Here is a 20,697-nt window from a genome sequence, read left to right as displayed (position 1 = left end):
GTCAGTGGGGAGAATCGCTGACCAGCAGCCAGGGTTCCCCTGGGGCCCCCGGCCCACCCAGCCCACTGCCCTCCCTTCCGGCGGTGGGGGGTTCCGGTCTGTGTCCATAGGAAGCCCTCAGCCCCTCTAACACCATCTTCCCTCCCCTCCCCTGTAGGAAACGGGCAGCAGGCCACCCCCGCCAGGTTCCCCCCGGCCCCGGTGAAGCAGGAGCCCGGTGAGAGCGCTGGCGCCCCGGTTCCCCACGAGGTCTCCCAGGACCGCAGTTTAGACCTGACTGTGAAGGAGCCCAGGTGAGGCGAGGCCAGGCCCCCACCCCACCAGCTCTGCCCCACTGCAGGAGGCTCTTGGGGACAGCGCCCTTGGAGCGAGACCCCACCGAGGCCAGGGGCCAAGCCCTCCCGGCGGGGGTCCTCCTCCAGCCCAGGCAGATGTAGCAGGCGGGGCCGGGGCCTTCGGGATGGGCAGGGAAGGGTGAGTGTCTGGGCTCAGTCCCACGTACGTCTGAGCTAAGGCCCCTTGGTTTGTGTGTTCCAGTAATGAATCAAATGGCCATGCAGTCCCGGCAAACTCGTCTCTTTTATCCTCGCTTATGAATAAGGTAAGGACCATCCATCACACGCCTCCCGCTCCCCCACCCAGAGAAATTAAAGCTATGCTGGGGGGTGGGGGGGAGGTGTTTGTTTTTTAATGTTTTGCCTCTAATAAGATGAGTTTGTACCATTTAAATTTTGAGGCCATTTTTCATCGGATATAATTTCAGAGCCACTGCTTACAAATTAATTTAATGAACTGGCTGAAGAAATATATTCCAGCCTCTGACACCCTTTTCTTCCCTTCAGATGGAGGGCTCCAAAAGCTTTTCCAGAGCCCTCTAACTTCTTTCCCTCTCAGTTATTAATTTTATTTATTTATTTTATATATTTTTTTGTTTGTTTAAAAGGGGGTGGGGGAGGGGCACTAAAGTGGGAGCAAAGCATCAATTTCCACTTTTCGGGTTGAGTAATGGTCTCGGACGCCTTCCACAGAGGTCGCTCCAGAATATTTATTTTAAATAATGCAGGGTCTTTGTAAATTATACATCATCTCAAATATATTTCCCCCCTTCACATGATAAATTTGACTACAGCAAGATTAATTTGGTTACCATACACAAGTGACTGCTGGGGGAGCTGGGCCTGGGCCGGACCTCACAGGTGGGGGTCCCGCAGGGCCCTTGGCAGGGAAGGAGGCTCCCGCCACCCTCTGCCGAGGGCCCCGCGCCCTCTACCTTTCCTCCCTCCTTCCTTGCTCTCCTGCTCTACTTTTCCCTTCTTGGCGGTGGGGGAGGGTGTCACTGGCCCCTGTACCCCCTCGTTCCTTCGTGTTGGGGCCCCACACCCCATGTGGGTCAAGCTTTCACACAGGCTCCCCCTCGCCACTCCCCCTCCTGGCCCGGTAGCCCTGAGCCATCTTGATCTCACCCCCTGAGCCTCCCTCCCTCCCTCTCTGCTCCTCTTTTGTGTGCCTTCTCTTGTTCTCAAGGAATTCATAGGGGTTACCCCCCCCCCTGCACTTCTTTTGAAAATCTGGCAGGAAAATAACCAGGGAGCCACAAAGTCTGGGGAAAGCTGGTCTGGTGTGTGCCCAGAGTCCCGGCCTTAGCTTGAGTGATGGATCTTAGCACCACGGGGTTTGTGTGGAGGAGCCGTGGCATCTCCACGTTGCCTTGGGCAGCACCATTCAGAGCGGACTCGGCTGTGGCCAGAGCTGTGCAGGGCCAGGCGCCCTCTCCTCTCCACTGCTCTAGTGCATTGCGAGAGGCCCAGGCGGCCCAGAGCCGCTGCTGCTCCCACGGCGGCCAGCCAGTCCCAAGCACCGGCCCTGTTCTCTTTGCAGATGTCTCAGGGCAACCCCAACCTTGGCAGCCTGTTGAACATCAAGACAGAAGCGGAGGGCAGCCCCGCCGTGGAGTCCTCGCCCTTCCTGGGCAAGGCCGTGAAGGCGTTGGTTCAGGAGAAGCTGTCCGAGCCCTGGAAGGTGTACCTTCGAAGGTGAGGGGCTCCCTGGCAGAGCAAAGGAGCAGGAAGGGCCACGCCCACCCGTCGTGGTGGCCAGTGCCCCAGGGTCTCCTCTGACCGCTGCTTCCTCTGGCCAGGTTTGGCACCAAGGACTTCTGTGACGCCCAGTGTGACTTCCTTCACAAGGCACACTTCCACTGCGTGGTGGAGGAGTGCGGCGCGCTTTTCAGCACCCTGGACGGGGCCATCAAGCATGCCAAGTGAGTGGGGGTCCCCAGGGCACGTGGAAACCCAGCCCCTTTCATTCCAGCCTGGCTCCAGGCTGCGTGGGGTCGGGGGCTGCCTGGGTCTCTAGCTGCCTTCCAGGCAGGCACCGTGTGCTGCTCGCACCGAAACTCAGAAGCTGAGCTAGTTTCTTAGAAGGTACTGCCTGAAAAAGGCAGGCTTCCCCATCCTTCCACCTGCTCAGCCGCCTGGCGGGGTCCTCTGAGCCTGTCCAGGCTCCACCTAGAGACCCTGAGCAGCTGTTTCTGCCCACCCCCCACGCCCCTCCCCGACCAGTGTGGCCAGCAGCTCTACCACAGATGTTCCCTACAGAGCCAGCTGGAGAGACCCCACTCTGACCCAGGCAGAGACCTTAGATGAAGGCCTTTTCCAAGCCACAGTATTGCATTTGTAGATTTTCTTTGACCTAAAAATAATGAAATTAATTTGTAAACCCACTGAGCTGAAAAGCAGCAGGCCAGCCGCCTCTTGTAATTGAACCCAGAACTTGCAGACATTTAACACAGACCTTGGCTACTGCCGGGCCCCAGCTCAGGCTCCGCTCACTGCTCAGGCAGCCGTTAGTCTGCAGAAGAGCCATCTTTGAGGGCCGAGCGAGACCCACCTTTAATTCTCAGAGCAGATTCTGGAAGCACAGATTCATGCCCCCTGCTGTCCCTGTCCCCTGCTCTGAGTAGGAAGGAGCTAGGGACAGACACAGCAGGAAGATCACAGGAAGACATAGCTAGGGCTGAGCCAGGAGCCCAAGTTCAGAACCAGAGGACACAGCAGTTCTCAGTCCTTCCCTCCTGGTGGCATCACACCTGCTGCTGGGGACTATGTAGGGACACTGGGCCCCTAGGCTCGTGATGGGGTAACATCCAGGGAAGGGCTACCTGCGCAGGGCCCTCTTCCTCCCCACTGAGCCACTGTTTCTGCCTGTTGCAGCTTCCACTTCCGGACGGAGGGAGGAGCAGTGAAGGGAAACGCAGAGGCTCCCTTCCCCACCTCGGCTGCGGAGACCAAACCTGCCTTGGCCCCCTCGTCCCCTCCAGCGCCTCCTGTCACCACAGCCTCTCTGGAGGGTCCCACTCCCAGCCCGGCTGCCGTGCCCTCCACCCCCACGCTGCTCGCCTGGAAGCAGCTGGCTTCCACCATACCCCAGATGCCTCAGATTCCAGCGTCAGTGCCTCACCTGCCCACTTCGCCCTTGGCAACGACTTCTCTAGAAAACGCCAAGCCCCAGGTCAAACCCGGATTCCTCCAGTTCCAGGAGAAGTGAGTCCCTCGATGAGCCGGGAGTCCCGTGTCCCCCGCGTGTCTCGGGAGTAGGTGCTAGCAAGGGCAGCCGAGGAGGTGCTGCTCCTAACCCTGCAGTGAGCCCGGGCTGTCCCCAGCCTCTCTGGGACACGGTCATCGGACGCTGTCCTTCTAGCCAAAGAAGCTGCTGCTCTGGCCTCACTGCCTGCTCCCCAAGCAGGCAGCCGGGGTGGGAGAAGGTGGTGGTGGTAGGGGCCGCTGTTCCAGAGGGGCAGCGTTGGCGCTGTGAGGACCAGCTTAGGTGGGCCGGAAGTGCTGGGCCTCGCCCGGCAAGGCAGGCTGCATCTCACTCTGGGCCTGGCACCCATGGCTAAGTCTCTGCAGAGCAGGCGAAGTCATGGGTGGGGGGCGAGGGGGCTAGGCCCCCACTCCAGGCCCACACCCGTCCGCACAGTGGTCTGAGCTCTCAGGGGTGGAAGGGACCTTCCTCACTGGATGGTGGTGGCGCCTTGCGGCGAGAACGGTGACTCTGTATCGTTATGTGTGCGGCTTCCTGTTCTCAATAAAAGTAATAAATTGGATGTGAACGTGTACCGCCTGAGTGGCAGCTGTCCCCCCTCTCTGGGCACCTGGGGCTGGGCCTCTGGCCTGGAAGGGGACCTGCGTTCCTCTCCGTCCCTCCCCGAGCTTCCCTTGTTCTGTTCCGCCTCCCCACAGCGGCAGCGCTCTTAGTCTCCCCAGCGCGGTCGGATTCCCACCCCGGGGCCACCGTGGCGGCAGCTGTGGCACCAGCCAGGGCAGAAGGCCGGGGCATGGCGTCCTCCACACCTGTCTGCAGCCCAGGAGGCAGGCCGTGGGGCGGGGCTGCCGCTCACGGGGCAGGCTGGCATGGGGGCTCAGCCCAGCACCCCCCACCCCCCACCCCCGAGCCCCACCACTCAGCCGGCTGGTGAGGTTCTCTGAGTGGGCGGGAGCCCCGAGCCCCGAGCTGACCCTGGGGGCCCCCGGCAGCTGTGCGCCTCAGCGGGACCTGACACCAGGCGCACACTCCCCCTGGCCAGGGCCCCGAGGGAGCAGAGCTTCCGGGTAGGGCTGCCCACCCATCTGCACCCTGTCAGTCAGCCACACCCAGGGCAGTGCCTGTGCCACGCCAGCCAGGCCCTCACTGGCGCCCCGCCAGGGCTGGCAACGCCATCTCTCATTTTCACATCCAAGAGGTTATTGCAGCCGCCTTATCTATAATCCTGAGGTGTGGCCGTGGAAACTACGTGTCCCAGCATGCAATGCTCTGGGCAGGCTGCACACCGCAACCCTTTCTGCACCAGCCGAGCTCCAAAAAGAAGGCAGGAAAGCATGCTGGGATCTGTAGTCTCCTCTGGCCGAGGCCACTTGTTGAGCAGGAAGGCAGCCCCGGGGGCCATTCCTCTGGGCCACACCGCAGGGGATTAGGGAGCAGAACCCCAACTCGACCAATGTCAGGATGCCGGCGGGGAGGGCTCTGGGAACGCCAATGACCTTCTGGGCTGTGGTTTCCTTCCAGCGATCCTTGCCTCGCCACGGACTGCAAGTACGCCAACAAGTTCCACTTCCACTGTCTCTTCGGGAACTGCAAGTACGTCTGCAAAACCTCCGGCAAGGCTGAGTCCCACTGCCTGGACCACATCAACCCCAACAACAACCTGGTGAACGTGCGAGACCAGTTTGCGTACTACTCACTTCAGTGTCTCTGTCCCAACCAGGTCAGCCCCGGGGACAGGTGCGGGCGGGGGCCTGGGGCCCGGGGTGGGGGGCAGGGAGGCACGGGGCCCGGGGTTGGCTCCTCCTCCCGGCAGGGATTCATTATGTCTCTCAGGCCCGTTTTGAATGGGCCTAGTCCAGACTCTGGAAAGGGCACTGTCTTGCCCCTGGGCCCCTGGAGGCCCCTGGGCAGGGGTCCAGATTGGTGCTCAGTTGGTGACGTCTGTCATTTCATCCCAACTCTCCGTGCACTTGGCATCATTCTGCCCATCCTGGAACTATGCTCCCTTTCCCCAGAGGCCTAGAATTTTAAAATAGGCCCATTGGACAGCTAGAGATTGAACTGTCCGTGCCCCAGAAAGGAAGGGCAGATCAAGTTCACCTTAAAGGCCTACCCCAAGACCGGTAGGGGCTGTTTGGCAGAGTGTCTTGAGAAGGAGTCTGATCCTAGAGCTGGGCATTCCAGAGAAGAGTGCTAGGCCAGATTAGTGATGTCTGCCTAAGGCCAAGCCTCCAGAGAGGAGTGCTAGGATAGATTAGTGATGTCTGCTCTGGGTGTGGAATTAGAAATGGGTGGCACGATTACCAGGTAGGATGTTTTGGTCAGATTCCAAAAGGGACATACCGCTTTTTAACACGCGAAAGGCCTACACCCAGTTGTGTTTTCTGATTTGAGCACGGAAGAACAAAGGGCCTGCCACGCCCAGAGCCGTGGGGCCGGTGGGAGCTCAGAGAAGTGGTCAGCCTGGCCCTGACCCTCCCGTCCCTCCCTGCAGCACTGCGAGTTCCGGATGCGTGGACACTACCACTGCCTCCGGACCGGCTGCTACTTTGTGACCAACATCACCACCAAGTTGCCGTGGCACATAAAGAAGCACGAGAAAGCCGAGCGGCGGGCAGCCAACGGATTCAAGTACTTTACCAAGCGCGAGGAGTGTGGCAGGCTAGGTACTGAGGGCCGCGGTTGGGGGGAGAGACTTGCAGCAGGTGGCAGGGTTGTGGCTCTGGTGGCCCCGGCCACCTCTCCTGGTACCCACCTCTTGTCCCTGCACGTCAGACTCTGTGTTGTGTTAAAAATGCCACTGATGTCGCAGGCCAGGCATCATCAAACAGGGGAAACTGTCAAAACACGGAGAGCCCGGGAACAGGGGTGTGAGTGACTCAGAGCGCTCCGCCTACATCCGGGGAAAATGCCTGGGGCCTCGTCATCAGAGTCAGGCCTTGGACTCGGTGCCCTTTCCCGTTCTCTCAAGAGGGAGTGCGGATAACATAGGAGCCCCTGATGTTCCTCACTCCGGGATCTCTTTCCATGGCTCTAACTGCAAGGGCTTTTCCAGAACGGCCCCCGGTTTGTTTGCGCATTCAGCAGATACCTATCGAGGAAGAGCGGCGTGCAGGGCTCTGTGCTGTTATGGGAGGTGGTGGGGGCGGTGGCAGCTCAGGGTTTTGAGCGTCTTCTCTGGCCAGCACCGTGCTTGGCGGTGGGGGTCTGGTAGGGCAAGCATGTACACTGTGGATCGGCCCAGAGCATCTGTGACCTGGGGTGACCCAGAAGGAGGTGGCCATGGGGCTGGGAAGGAGGCCACAGATGGCCCCGAACTTCGAAGCAGATGCCAGGGAGCTGAGTCTGCTGTTGAGAGCTGGGCCCTCGTCAGGGAAGCCGCCCGGAGCCCTGGACCCGACCGGGGCCTCCCGAGGAGCTCCCTGGCCCCAGCTTGCCCTGAGGATGCCTTTGGGGGGGGGGGCAGACCCCACCCACCTGCCCCAGGATGGAGCCACACGTTCACAGGCCTGCAGATGTGGGGTAGGAATCTGCCAGGAAAAAACTGGAAACTGGAAGGCAGGTGGCAGCTAGGCAGGCCGGGCACAGACAGCTGGGCCGCAGGCCAGGCCTGTTGTGACTCAGGTGGTCATAGCAGCAGGGCCTTGGGGGAGCAGAGGTGGGGCCGTTGGCTGCCGCAGACTGGCCCTTCCACAGGGGCAGGGTGAGATACTCAGCGACTGCCAGAAAAGACAGGAAACAAACCTTTCTTTCAAGTATTAATTCAAAAAGAATTCGTGGCCTGGGAGAGGGTTGGTAACCGTGGCAACAGATGTCAACATTTGGTGGCCTGTGCCGTCCTTGGGCTCAGTTTACGGGGGTCAGGGTATTCCGTAGTTGTCGGTATTTACTCAGCTTCGGGTGTTTTTGGTGGTAGTTGGGGCCAAACAAAGCTGGGGGATGATATAAGACACCTGGCCAGCCCCGGCGCCATGGCAACGGGCAGGCCTTCACCTGCCCTTTGCTGACACTGTTGCAGTCTTGCCCGCTGTTTGTTCTCAGCCCAGAGCGAAGCCGAGGTGGGTGGGGGCGGGGCAGAGGTCCACACAGGTCTGGGGGCAGGCACCCGGGCTCCCCAGAGATGTGGAGACAGGTGGCTTGCCGGGAGGGGGCCGACCTGGTGGACGGGTCATTAGGGTCTCTCGCCCAGAAACCCCGGGACCTCTCAGCGAGAGGGGGCAGGGGATGGGGCCCAGCCTCGCCACTGTCACCTGCCTCCACGCCAGGCCGGAGGAGAGGGTGGGCCCAGGCCCTGGCCAGCCGGAGAGCCTAGGACCTCCTCCCCCCGGGGTGGGGTGGATACAAGCCCTCCTCAGAGGAATGCCACCACGGGGCACGTGTCCCCTCCCCAGACACCATCTGCCCGTTGGCCACACTCCCCTGAGCCCGGGAGGCACGGTGGGTGCTGTGCGCACCGGCCGGCCGGGGGAAGCTCACGGCCGGCGGGGCTGTGTCCGCAGGCTGCAAGTACAACCAGGTGAACAGCCACTTCCACTGCATCCGGGAGGGCTGCCAGTTCTCCTTCCTCCTCAAGCACCAGATGACCTCCCACGCCCGGAAGCACATGCGGAGGATGCTGGGCAAGAACTTCGATCGCGTGCCCCCCTCCCAGGTGAGCGCCCGGGGTGCCCAGCAGGCGTCGGTGCGTCCCGCCCGGAGGGACAGCCTGCCTGCCCCCCTGTGGGCGGCGTGGCCCCCGCCCAGCTTCCTCAGGGTGCCCCTGCTTCTTTCAGGGCCCCCCGAGCCTGATGGACACGGAGACAGATGAGTACATGGATTACACGGGCTGCAGCCCGGGCGCCGTGTCCTCCGAGTCGCCCACCATGGACCGGAGCTGCTCCAGCACCCCCGTGGGCAACGAGAGCACGGCGGCAGGTGAGCACACGGCCGGGCGGCGCGGCGACAGCGCGAGCAGCGGGCCAGGAGGAGACACCGGGGGCCGGGAGCTTCCGGCCCAAGGCACCGCAGGGTCCATCTTAGGGTTCGTGGTCACGTGGCCTCACAGGAGGACAGAGCCAGCCTTAGTGTGCGGTAGGGCCGGCTGGTCTGGGGGACACAGGTCACTGAGGCCCCCTCCTGCCCGCACTCAGCCCTTGGCTTCGGCTTCCAGGAGAGGAGCTGGGCCCGTCCTCCAGGGCAGGGGGGCCGGGGACCTGCCAGGGCCCAGGTCCCGGGCACGCGGCCCTCCTTCTGGCCCTTCTGCCGTCGTCCCGAAGCTCAGTCCCCGGACCCCAAACTGGGGTCGCACCAGGGCCGGGCTCTGCCGCAGGCCCTCTCTGAGCCCACCACGGCCTCTCCGTGCGCAGCCTCCCCTCCCGTTCTCTCCTCCTCCTGCCGCCTCCTTCCCCACTCTTCTCTCGTGGCGCTTCTCTGCTCGTCATCTGTCCACGTGTTTTCATATCATACTTGCTTCTGCCATCGGGTTTCTCATTTTGGTTCTTTTTTGTTTGTTTTGTCTTTGTTTTGGTTTTCTTTTTTTTTTTTTTTTTTTTTTTTTTTTCTGCTTTTCTCCACCCTCTCCAGGCTGCCCGGCTCCTCCTCCTCCTCCTCTTCCTCCTCCTGCTGCCGCTGGCGACGAGGCTGCCCGTGTGGCTCCGCAGCCGCCACTGACCCCATCCTTCTCAGCGGCCGTGCTCCGGGCGCCCCTCCCCTCCCTCCCATGCCTCTTTTCTCCGCCCTGTCTCTCATACTCTCTGCTCAGTGCCACTCTCGGAGCCACCCGGGGCCTGGGCCACCCGGTCGGCGGCCCGCCCCGCCTCCCGCCCGCCACAGCCACCGCAACTCCAGTAAAAAGTGACGTCCCCCTAGTTCAGGATGCTGCAGGTAACTCGCACATGCCTTCTTGCCAGTGTGTGTCACCTCCGCTGACCCTCAAGGCCGTGGTCCGGGACCTGACCTTTTCCTGTGACCTGCTGGGGCGAGGACAGGGCCACCCTGCGTCCCTCACAGCCCAGCACCCCCCAAAACCAGAGAGCCCTGTCTCTGTCCCGAGGACAGCTCCTCTGGACTCCTGCTCAGCATTGGGTCCAGGCAGGGCCCTGACACCAGCCTGACCCCCTCCCGGCCCTGGAGCCAAGCAGGAAGAGGGAGTCCCTGGGGCTCAGGCCCCAGGCAGTGCTCAATGGCAGGGGTGCCTCCAGTTCCCACCCCACCTCCCACCCCTGCATATCCGATGCCCCGCAGGGCTGGGACCCGCCAGCCCCTCGCCTCTGCTGTGGCCATCACCGCAGCCCTGCACCTTCCTTCACTCATTTTTGCCTCATGTTCTGCTGAGTGCCAGGCCAGTGCTGTGCCAGAGAGGCAGAAGGTCTCCCTTCTGGAATTCTACCTGTGGAAGGCTGTCCCTGCCATAACCACACTGAGCCCTGTGCCCTCAGACCCAAAGCAGCCACTTCTCACTCACCTGGATCTCCAGGCCCCACACCCTCCCTTGTCCTGCGCCTCGCACCCCCACACCGTCGCCGCCCTTGGTTTCTCTTCGCCTGCCAAGGTGGGGGGTGACTGGGTCCGTTCCCTAAATGGACGACGCGGCACAGTGGTGCCGTGGAGGCCGGATATTCTAGGCAGGTTCGGGGCAGGCTGAGCAGGTCAGCCACGTGGGAGAAGCCTGGAGAATACCCACCCTTGACCCTGGGTAGGGCCAGCCCCTGAAGGTTTCTCTCTCATTCCTAGGGTGTGAGGCCGGGAATGCCAGGGTTGTTGTCCCTCCCCCAGCTGCCTGCGCAGTGCCAGGGGCTGCTGTCCCCTCACGCCACAGCAGCGGGGCCACTCTCAACCAGGCAGCCCTGGCCATGAGCCATCCGAAGTCCAGGGCGCTGTTGGGTCCAGTTGGGAGGGCACAGATGGGAACCCGTCTGCCCGCTGAGCCCCTGCTCCAGCCCCGGTCCCTCAGAAGAGCTGCCCTCTTCTGGCTTACTGGGGGCAGAAGACCCCCACAAGACTTGAAAGAATCTCTGGCACCAAAGGGAAGGTGTCCCTCAGGGCAGGGCGTTACGGCTCCAAACAGCCCCAGGGCGCTGGGCATCCCTGCGGGAAGTAGGTAGGTCCCCTGTGCAGACAGGTGGGCAGCCGGGGAGACTGGTTAGCCGGCCGGGAGAAGGAGCCCGCCTGTCCCTCATTAGAGGCGGGTTCGTGATGGCATCCTGGCGTCCGTCCAACCTGGGTAATTACACTCTGCCGACCTAGATTCCCCCTTCAGCTTCAATTAGCGCCAGGATGCGTCCTCACTTCCCACCCAAACTGGCCAGGAAGCGGCCACCACATCCCCCGGGTTGCTTGCTCTGCCGCACGAGGGGCGGATGCCTGTGTGGTCGTCCTGCAGACGGGGGATGACGCAAGGGGAAGCCTGGGGGCTCCCTGGTTCTTCGGGGGAGGGGGAGAGGCCCCCAAAGTCTGGGGAAGCCGACCCCCAGCGCTGCCCTCCGGCCACCATGCGGAACCGGGGACCCTGCGTGGGTGTGAAAGGCTCCCCTGCACGCGCTGACCTCCCCCGGCCCCTCCGCAGGGAACACCATCTCCATGCCCACAGCCTCCGGGGCCAAAAAGCGCTTCTGGATCATCGAGGACATGTCCCCGTTCGGCAAGCGGCGCAAGACGGCCTCCTCGCGGAAAATGCTGGACGAGGGCATGATGCTGGAGGGCTTCCGGCGCTTCGACCTCTACGAGGACTGCAGGGACCCGACCTGCCAGTTCTCGCTCAAGGTCACGCACTACCACTGCACGCGGGAGAACTGTGGCTACAAGTTCTGCGGACGCACGCACATGTACAAGCACGCGCAGCACCATGACCGCGTGGACAACCTCGTGCTGGACGACTTCAAGCGCTTCAAGGCCTCGCTCAGCTGCCACTTCGCCGACTGCCCCTTCTCGGGCTCCAGCACGCACTTCCACTGCCTGCGCTGCCGCTTCCGCTGCACCGACAGCACCAAGGTGACGGCGCACCGCAAGCACCACGGCAAGCAGGACGTGATCAGCGCGGCGGGCTTCTGCCAGTTCAGCTCGAGCGCCGACTGCGCCGTGCCCGACTGCAAGTACAAGCTCAAGTGCTCGCACTTCCACTGCACCTACCCGGGCTGCCGCCACACGGTCGTGGGCATGTCGCAGATGGACTCGCACAAGCGCAAGCACGACAAGCAGGAGCGCGGCGAGCCACCCGCCGCGTCCCCGGGCCCCGCCGTCGGCCTGGACGGCGCGCTGTCTCTGGGCACCGAGCCCGGGGCCCCCCTGCTCTTCCTCCCGCCCGCCGCCGCCGCCGCCGCCGCCGCTTCCGCGGGCCTGGGGCTGGGGCCGGGCGATGCGGGCGACCCCGGGGACCCCGGCCCGCCCGACGGCCCCGGGCCCCGCGACGGCCCCGCTGCACCCGCGCCCGGCCCGGTGGCGGCTGGGGAGTCGTCGCAGGAGGACGAGGAGGAGGAGCTGGAGCTGCCCGAGGAGGAGGCGGACGACGACGAGGACGACGACGAAGACGACGACGACGACGAGGAGGACGACGACGACGACGAGGACGACGACGAGGACCTGCGCACCGACTCGGAGGAGTCGCTGCCCGAGGCGGCGGCGGCGGCGGCGGCGGCGGCGGCGGGGCCGGGGGCGCGGAGCCCAGAGCTGGCGGCCCCGGCGCCCGCCACAGCGTCGCCCTAGCCCGCCCGTCGGGGACGCCTCGCCCGCCCCCCTCCCGTGGTGGCCATTGTGATTCCTTTTGTAAGAGATGCTATTTATCTGTAACGCTGCCCCCCCCCCCCGCCCCCGCCAGAGCTACGCGATCGCACCCGGTGCCGGCGTGGGGAGGCGCTCCGGGCTCGGGGCGGCCCCGCCGGTGCTTCCGGACCCCGAGTCCGTCTCAGGACAGAGGCGGGGGCCTCCCTCTGGTGCTCCGGGGCCGCCCCCGCCCCGCCCGCGGCGCGCGGCCAGCGGCTGGAAGGACAGGCTGCGAGCGACCCTCCTCTGGCTGCACTTCGGGGATCTTCTTCAGGGAAACAGAAGGTGCTCTTGTCCGGGGTGGGACCGAGGAGCGGGGGCCCTGAGGGCGAGGCGGGCGCGCAGACACCCGGGCAACCGCCCCCGCGCCCCTCCCCGCGGCCGGGCCCCGGGCCCCGCGACCACGCCGGTGGGATTCCTCATTGCTCAGGACTGGGAAGGGCGCCGGGGGTCACCGCGACCCCCAGCCCTCACCCCCAGAGGCGGGCCCCACTAGCATCTGGCAGGGCCTCCCATTCACGCAGCTAAGACCCTCCCTCCTGGCCCCGGGGGGGCGGGGGAGGGAGGGGCAGAGGCGCCAGCGCCGGCGACACTGCAGGGACCGCGGAGGAAACCTCACGGAATTGGCAGAGCCGGGGCGCTGGGCCCCGCCGCTGGGCCCTGCCCCGGTGTCTGCTCCCGAGGGCTGGGGCCTGGAAGAGGCGCGTCTCGGCCGCCCCGGGACTCCCAGGCCCCAGCCTCTGCCCACGGAGGGCTGAGGCTGTGTCCGCTTCCATACCTAAGAGCGGCAGGTGCTGGCGTGCTGGGCCCGGCAGGGGTCTCAGCCACCCACGTGGTGGGAACAGGAAGGATACCACTGTTTGGGGCTTTAATATTCAAAATGGGGAAAAAAAATGCGAGAAAGTTGTACAGTATTTTTCCTGTAAAGGTTATTATTCTACATAGAACAAAAAGAAAAAAAAAGGCAGGTGGGCCGTGAGAGCACAGGCCCGCCTCGGACCAGCCCTGAGGTTGGAGACCGAGTGCAATCGCTCACGTGGGATTTCGTTTCGCATTTATTTTAGAGGCCTTACCAGTTTGAGGCTGTCTGTCTTTACACTAGCACTGACGGGAGCTGCGTGATTCCAACTTTTAACTTGAATTTTGTAGAAACAAGAAAAAGGACTATTACTGTTGATACAAGTTTGTAGTTAACATTTGAGTTTTTCTCTATTGGTTATGCGTGTGGCTTTATAGGGCTTTTTTTTTTTTCCCTCAGTTTTTATTATTTTGTTTGGGATGCTTCTTTGCCAGTGCAACCCACCCAGACTTGGGTCCCTTTTCAAAACACCCCCACTTCCTGGAGAGGATGAGGCCACCAAGCCCAGTTTGGGGGGGTGGGCGCCTGGCTGGTGCACACCAGGCCACGGGCTCTGAGGGCGACAGGGACCCAGCACAGGCGACCCAAGCTTCCCGTGTCTCCAGTCCCGGCCACCAGCCTGGCTCAGGTTGGACCCTGAGACTCTGTCGCAGGGAGAGAGCCAAGCCCAGCCTAGAGGAGGCCTGTCTCCCAGAACCTCCTCCCCACAGATCTCCAAGGGGAGCCCCACCTGATGGTGGGGAGGTGGGCACTGGTTTTCTTTTTTTTTTCTTTTTGTCCTTGTGTGTGTGTGTGTGTGTGTGTGTGTGTGAGTGTGTGTGTGTGTGTGTGTGTGTCCTCTTGGCTGCCCACAGCCAGAGAGCCGGGATCATCTGCACTGGACAGAGGGAGCAGGGAGGGAGGAGTGGTCAGACGGAGCGTACCTGATTCAACAGGGAGCAAATCGTTTCCTAAAACGTGTCCCCTACCAGAGCCTCCTGAATTCTGTGGGCGCCTCGCGCTGCTGCTGACATTCGCCCAGGCTCTGTGCCCTACCACAGAGCTGCTGGGTGTGTGGAGGGAGTTTTGTAAAGGAAAAAAAAACAAAAGCAAAAAACAAAACACAAAAACATTTTTCAATGTAGCAAAATTAAACAAAACAAGACAAAAAAAAAAAGACAAAAAAAAAAAGAAAAAAGAAGATGCCGACAGTGGGAAGTCTAGCCTTTTGTAAACTCCATATTGCACACTAGGACTATAAGCCATTGCTAGCTCATTTTGAATTTTAATGTGTAATTTTTGTTTTATTTTCTTTCTGTGGGGAAAACAATGCTTGATCCACCAATGCTCTTTTTAATGTTTTATAACTATGTATGTGTATATATATAAATATAAAATAATATGTATGCACATATGTGTGTGTATATATCTATATGTATATACATATATAGATATATAGAGATATATAGAGAGGTTTTGAGACGAAAAATGCAGAACGTGAAAACCGAACTGAACAGCGTGTGCTCTGATTACTTGAATCTGGTCTCCTCGGCACCTGGTTATTAAGAACTGAATATTTTTCCACTTGAATTTAGTGCTATTAGAAATTTAATATATGTGTTTTATTTATTTGATTTTTTTTTTGCATGACTGATGCAAGGTTTGACATTTTCACTCAATAAAAACTGGAAAAAAAAATCTATCAAGGTATCTTTTATTTTTAAAATCAGCCTCAAGTGGCTGGCAGTGATCGGGCCACGCAGGACAGCACAACCGTGGCCCGGCTTCATGTGCCAGGGCAGGGACGAGGGGAGGGAGTCGGTCACTCCCCAACCCTGGCAGGAAAGGGGCAGACCAGTTTGGCCCTGGGATGGGGCCGAGTTCCCCCAGGTTGCCGGGGACAGGCGGTGGGGAGCTCGGGTCCTGAGCTCCGGAAGGGTGGCTTCCTTCCCCGGCGCTGCCTGAAGCCCCCCGAGTGAGGCTCAGGGGCTGCCGGAGGGCAGAACTGACTGGCCTGGTGGCCCCAGGCCTCGGGCAAAGGCTCCCCACCCCCCCGGCCCCAGACCCCGGCCAGCCCCAGCCTCCCGCAGCCGGGGCTACCGGGCAGGCGCTTGGCAGGGTCATCCTTTGCCGCCTCCTTCGGCTCCTTCCTTCTTCCTGCAGGGACCTGCCTGGGCTGGGAACGGCGCGTACCCGGATCCGATCCGGATGCTGGCTCGGCTCCTGCCTGGAGCACGTGGGGGCAGAGCCAGAGGGGGCCGATTCCTAGGTCTGCAGCCACCAGCCCCAGGCCTGAGCTGCCGGCCCTGTGGCCCATCAGTGGGGGGGGGGGGGCCTCCCCCAGAAGCGTGGATGGCGCAAATACAGCCACCGGGCCTCGCCCAGAGCACAGGCCTCATGCCTCGTTCACCCTGACATTTCTAAATGGTGACCTGCTTTCCCATCAAACCTCATCACCTACACCACCTTGCCGGTCTTGCCCTGAGCTGACCTCCTCCCAGGTGGCCAAAGCATCCCAGGGCCCCGGGGCGGGGATGTGTGTGGGATCCAAGTTCTTCCACTTTGAGCAGCTCGCCGGGTGTCAGGCTGCTGTGATGAGCACACCCACCTCCCAGAGGAGGGAACCAGCAGGGTGGGAAGGTGAAGCCCTAAAGAGCCCCTCTCCCCTGGCTGGGCACCAGTGGGAGGAGGGGGGCGGGGGCGGGGGGGGGGTTTGCCCCCCCCCCCACCTGGGTCCACACCCTCCCAGCACCCTGCTCACTGTCGTTTCCACCACAAAAGCCTCATTCCCAACCCAGCCCCAGCACAGAAGGCCCTTTTCTTCTTTCTTCCTGGAACTCAGCCCACAGGCTATTTACATAAATATGTTTGTAACAGACGCGAAAATATATACTTTTTTCTGTCTTATTAAAATGTTCAAGTTGGAACTCGCCTATTGTTTGTGGCTATCTCGATTCTGTTAAATAAAACAGTGACTAATTTATGGGATAAAACACAAGTTCAACAAATTAAAACCATTATTGGAGCTTCACAGGCCCTGGTGGGCCAAGCGGCCCTCCCGTGGGGCCGGGGTGGGGGAGGCGCAGAGCCAAGCCCAGACCTCAGCTGGGTGAGTGGATGGCGTGACCCCAGGGCCGCCTCTGGGTGCTGGGGCAGGGGCAGGGGCCCACCGAGGCTCTCAGGGACTCCCATCTTCAGCTGCCTCTCAGGGGCCTCCTGGGGCCCAGGGGAGGGAGGAGAGACTCAAGGCAGACCCCCCAAAAGGCCCCCTCCCTGGCTACCCCCAGGCCTTCGGGGCCCAGATGGATCTCAGCAGAGTCACACACGATGGACAGGAGGGAGGCCCAGCCTGGCCGAGGGCAGGGCCGGCTTCCAAACTGGACTCACGGACAAGGCAGGCCCCAGGGCCTCGAGAGACGAATCAGGAGGGCCTTGCGCCCGACCCAGGGACGGGGGACCCCTCCAAAGAGCCTCAGGGGGACAAGGACCTGTGACCCATCGGGACGCTGCACCAGGCCAGCTCACTGCCCTGAGTCCCGGGCACCGCCCCACAGGAGGGCAGAGAGGAGTGGCCACATCGCCCGCGATGAGACCGTGTCCCCGCCCCCGAGTGGGCGGTGAGGCTTGCAGCTGCAGGGGCACGCACCCCAGGGGCACCGAGTGGGCCTGGGCCCCACCGCACTCCCTGTGGCTTGTTGGACTCGGTAGGAAATGCAGTAAAACGTGTTTTCCTTCTTGGATTTAATTGGCTGTGGTGCTGTGATGCTCCTACACCCAAACCGGGGCAAATTCAAGAGTTTTGTAACCTCTTGGAAAGAGCCAGAGCCAGCTGCACAGGCTCACGCCGAGCTCAGTGGCCTGCCCACCTCCCACAGACCTGGCCCGGCTTGGGTGCTACCAGCCGCTGAGTCATACATGGGAGTCGGGCCTCGGCACTCATGAGCGGCCGTGCCCCCTCCCGCCTGGACCCATGGCGACAGGCCAGCCCCCTCCCTAGGCCACGTGGCCAGCCCGCCCTGTCAACTTGGGCGATGGCAGCTCGCGCACCAGCCTTCGTGAGGCGGCCCCGGCCCCACAGGCTGGCTTGGCCCGCGGCCAGGGCACAGCAGGTGGCAGGCGAAGAGGCGTCCGGGGAGCAAGGTGGACAGTCGGGCCCTTCAGACGGGCCGGAACCCTGGGGGCCTTGTGGGACCCGGCCTGTGCCACCCTCGCAGGGAGGAGCCGCCCCACCCTCTCCGGCAGGCCAGACAGGAAGCAGCTCCCAGGAGGCCCGCAGCCAGCACGGGAGGCAGATGGTGATAAGCAGCCTGACCCAGCTGCTCCTGCGAGCCCCGTACCCTGTGCCCCTCAGAGGGCGACATATGGCTTCAGAAAGACCAAAGCTTTTTCCCCACCAAAGGATCCCCTCGGCCCCTCCTCAGACCTGGGTGCTGCACCCTGGACCTAGAAGGCATCTGGGAAACTGCTAGTGCCTGGAAACGATTCTCCCAGGACTGCCAGGCTGGGGGTGCAGAGGGCTGGGCACCAGAGTTTCCAGGGTGTATTTAAAAACGTGGCCCTGTCACCATAAAGCAGATCCTTCCAAGACTTGTCAGGAACAAGGAAAGGCTTCAGGCATTCTCCTTACGAAATAGTAAAATCTTATCTCTTCTTCTAGAAGAGCATGAACTTGAATGTGCTCAGTAACTACTAAGGCTTGTTCGTCATTCAGGGGAAAGGCCCCTACAATGCTGGGGTGGGAGTGGGGGATGGAAGCTGGGGGGGCACAAGGGGGCCGCAGAGAGCACCCCCCAGCTAGGCCTTGCATGTCAACCTATGCCGGCTCTCCCCAGGAGGGGGCGGCTGTCCCAGGTCGGCACCACACCCTGAAGGGGTCTACACTGTGGCTGCTCCCCCCACCCGCCCCAGCGGGAGTGGCTGATCCCAGGGTGCGAAACACCTGTGCAGGGCAAAGGAGCAGGGGCAAGACTGGGGTCTACTCCCCGGTGGGCATCTCCCCTAAGGCTGGAGCCACACCTGCAGGGTCTCACATGCACTTTCACACCTGCTGCCTGGACCCTCTTTTCTGGGTGGCTTGGCAGAAACCATCTTAAACAAACAGGCGAGGAAGCACTAAGAATTAAGTAAACTCCTGAGGTTCAGATCGTCAGTAAATGTCTCCTGCCTGCCCTTCCTCCTCTTTGGGTTCCAGGGCAGGGGTAGGGGCAGGGCTGGGGCAGGGCCAGGGCCAGGGCCAGGCAGTCACCAGAGGAGAGGGAGGTTCCAGACCCAGACCCAAGAACCAACCTCAGTGCTCCTGGCCAGGCAAAGGGCAAGGGTGGGAGGAGAGCCTTCTAAGGAACCCTCTGCTCCCATTTGGTGTGAGCTCCCAAAGACACAGGATTCACTTGCAGTGAGACAAGCAAGTCACGGGACAGGGTGAAAGGAACTTCCCATCTTTATTAAAATAGAGGCGGGGTTGGGGGGGCTGTAAGTGCACCCACAAAACCAGACAGTAGAGGGGAGATCGTGTGCTCTCTGCTCCTCTCTATACTGACCGGAGTTTTAAAACATCTGAGATGTGCTTCCGCAATATGAAAAAGAAAAGAACGCTTAAAACTCAGCAGCCCCTTCCCTCCCCCAGGAAGCTCCCCTTCCCAGACCGGGGAGCGGGGTGGGGGTGGGGGGGGCACATCAGGGACATGGAGTGCAGGAGGCTGGGCGGGCAGCTCGGGGAGCAGCCTCCCCAGCCTCTGCTCTGGGCTCTGCTCGGGGGACAGTACTGACACCAGGCCCCGCAGAGCCAGGGAGTCACAGGGGGCGGCGGGGGGGACCCCGGGGCCAGGAGGGCCGTCCCGCAGCCTCCCAGCACTGGGGCCTGTTCTTTCCTAAATGACGCTTTACAAAACTACATTGTAATTGAGTTTAATAATCTTCCCCCTTCCAGAAAGGCCTGACGGGCGCTGCCTGCTGCTCACTTCTGCCCCATTCCAAATATTTTTACCTTATTTGGATGAAATGCATTATTTTTCTAATGAAAGGCTTTTTTTTTTCAAAGGGCTGTTTTCCCTCCGTCCAGCAGCTGCCTTTATTAGGCAGCACTCACGCCGTTTTGGGGAGGGGTTTTTTCCTCCCTGAAATCTCGCCAGACTCTCTGTCCTCAAAAGCCGACACTGGAGCTCAGGACCCGCAGGGCAAAAGGCCTCCGGGCCCGGGTCTCCTTCCCCATCTCCTGCCCGTGGGCCCCAGGGACCCGCCACGGGCACCCCTCTGCCTCTGGCTGGGGATGGTGAAGCCTCAGGTAGTCCTGTCTGGATGAGGAGGTGGGGGGGCACTGCCCGGACTCCCCTCCAGGGCACCCACCCTGATGGCTCCGGCCAGTGCCACCCCAGGCCACCTGCCTTCTGCTCTCCCCGTCCGGTGCCTTTGCAGGAGGGACCAAGTTAGAGACGATGCCAAATGGTCACCAAGCTGAATGGGGAGAACCCCGAAGCACCCACTGAGGCCCTGGGGTTCCCATCCACTGTCAGAGTGCACGGAGCCCGGTCTCCGGCCACATCCCACGGATCCCACATCTGAGCCAAAGGCTCAGACCAGGCCCCCAACCCTCTGCTCATCTGTCTCCGGCCCATCGGCCTGGCTCCCTGACACCGGGAGCCCTGGCCCAGGGCGGGCTCGTCGCCCCCCAGCACGGAGTCCCTGAGGGTTCCGCTTGGCCCTAGGGAGCATGTAGTGGGAAAAGGGACCGCAGGGACGTCCTGGGAGGTTATGAACATCAAAGGTGACGCCCGAGTGGGCCGGAGGCCTGGGCGCTCAGGAAGTCGAGTCACTGTCACTTGACACCCGCACGGCGCCCTGGGCCACAGGGCCAGGTCTGCGGCAGCGGGAAGGGGATTGGGCTTCCGGCCCCAAAGAGAGGCCTAGGCAGGAGAAGAACTGTTTCCTGAGACAAAACAGCACCTCGTTCCTTGGGGAGCCGGGCAGTGGCGCATGGCGGCCCGCGGGGAGCGAGGCGCTCGCCCACAGGGCACACGCCGGGCTGCAGGGCTCCGCCTCCGCGGCCACTGTCCCTGCACTTGGTCCCTGCCTTGGATCTACTCAAGGCCCCCGGATGTGGCGGTGCCCTCTGTCCGCACCCAGCACCGGTGGCTTGGGGGAGCAGAGGCTCCTCGGAAGGAGCGCCGCGTGTTTTTCTGGGTGCAGCTGAACGCCGTGTGAAGGTTAAAGGGAGACGGGGAGGGAGAGCGGGAGACGGGGGAGGAAGACGGAGCGAGACACACGCTCTCCTGGGAGCACATTCATCCATTTAAGGAAGGAGAGCTCATCACGCTCAACACCAGGTCTATATACAGTAACATGAGGTCCCTTCCCACATCAGGATGTCGCCCTTCCACACTCCGAGCCGAGGACCAAACCCTCCAGCCGTCAGGGAGTGGCTAACGAAACCTGCCTCAGGAAAGGGCCTGTCACCCATCGGGCCCACGGGAAGGGCTGCCCAGGCAACCCACCCGGCCCCCCTCCGGGCTCAGCGGCACAGCCCTGGGTGAGACCCACTCCCGGGCAGCGGATGCCGCGAGCAGACAGGGAGCCACAGGCAGGAA

General features: G+C 61.9%; 1 protein-coding gene across 5 annotated transcripts in view; it reads left to right on the top strand.

Annotated features, from left to right (window-relative positions):
• The window catches only part of CASZ1 (castor zinc finger 1), a 149,073-nt gene extending 134,254 nt beyond the window's left edge, over positions 1–14,819 (top strand). For 4 of the 5 annotated variants that reach the window (XM_045035074.1, XM_045035075.1, XM_045035076.1 and 1 more), the window contains 11 exons: positions 158–293; positions 538–601; positions 1,879–2,033; positions 2,138–2,260; positions 3,213–3,542; positions 5,065–5,263; positions 6,038–6,209; positions 8,043–8,194; positions 8,316–8,457; positions 9,106–9,405; positions 11,087–14,819. In XM_045035074.1, the coding sequence (XP_044891009.1) occupies positions 158–293; positions 538–601; positions 1,879–2,033; positions 2,138–2,260; positions 3,213–3,542; positions 5,065–5,263; positions 6,038–6,209; positions 8,043–8,194; positions 8,316–8,457; positions 9,106–9,405; positions 11,087–12,222 (2,909 nt within the window). In that variant the 3' untranslated portion in view covers positions 12,223–14,819. The remainder of the gene's footprint in view (positions 1–157; positions 294–537; positions 602–1,878; positions 2,034–2,137; positions 2,261–3,212; positions 3,543–5,064; positions 5,264–6,037; positions 6,210–8,042; positions 8,195–8,315; positions 8,458–9,105; positions 9,406–11,086) is intronic. The other variant, XM_023258119.2, reaches the window with a different exon arrangement.
• Positions 14,820–20,697: the final 5,878 nt, after the last annotated feature.

The sequence above is a fragment of the Felis catus genome, chromosome C1 (genome assembly GCF_018350175.1).
Source record: "Felis catus isolate Fca126 chromosome C1, F.catus_Fca126_mat1.0, whole genome shotgun sequence".
Lineage (NCBI taxonomy): Eukaryota > Metazoa > Chordata > Mammalia > Carnivora > Felidae > Felis > Felis catus.
Note: the sequence above shows the minus strand (reverse complement) of the source record. Positions and strands in the feature narration are given on the sequence as shown.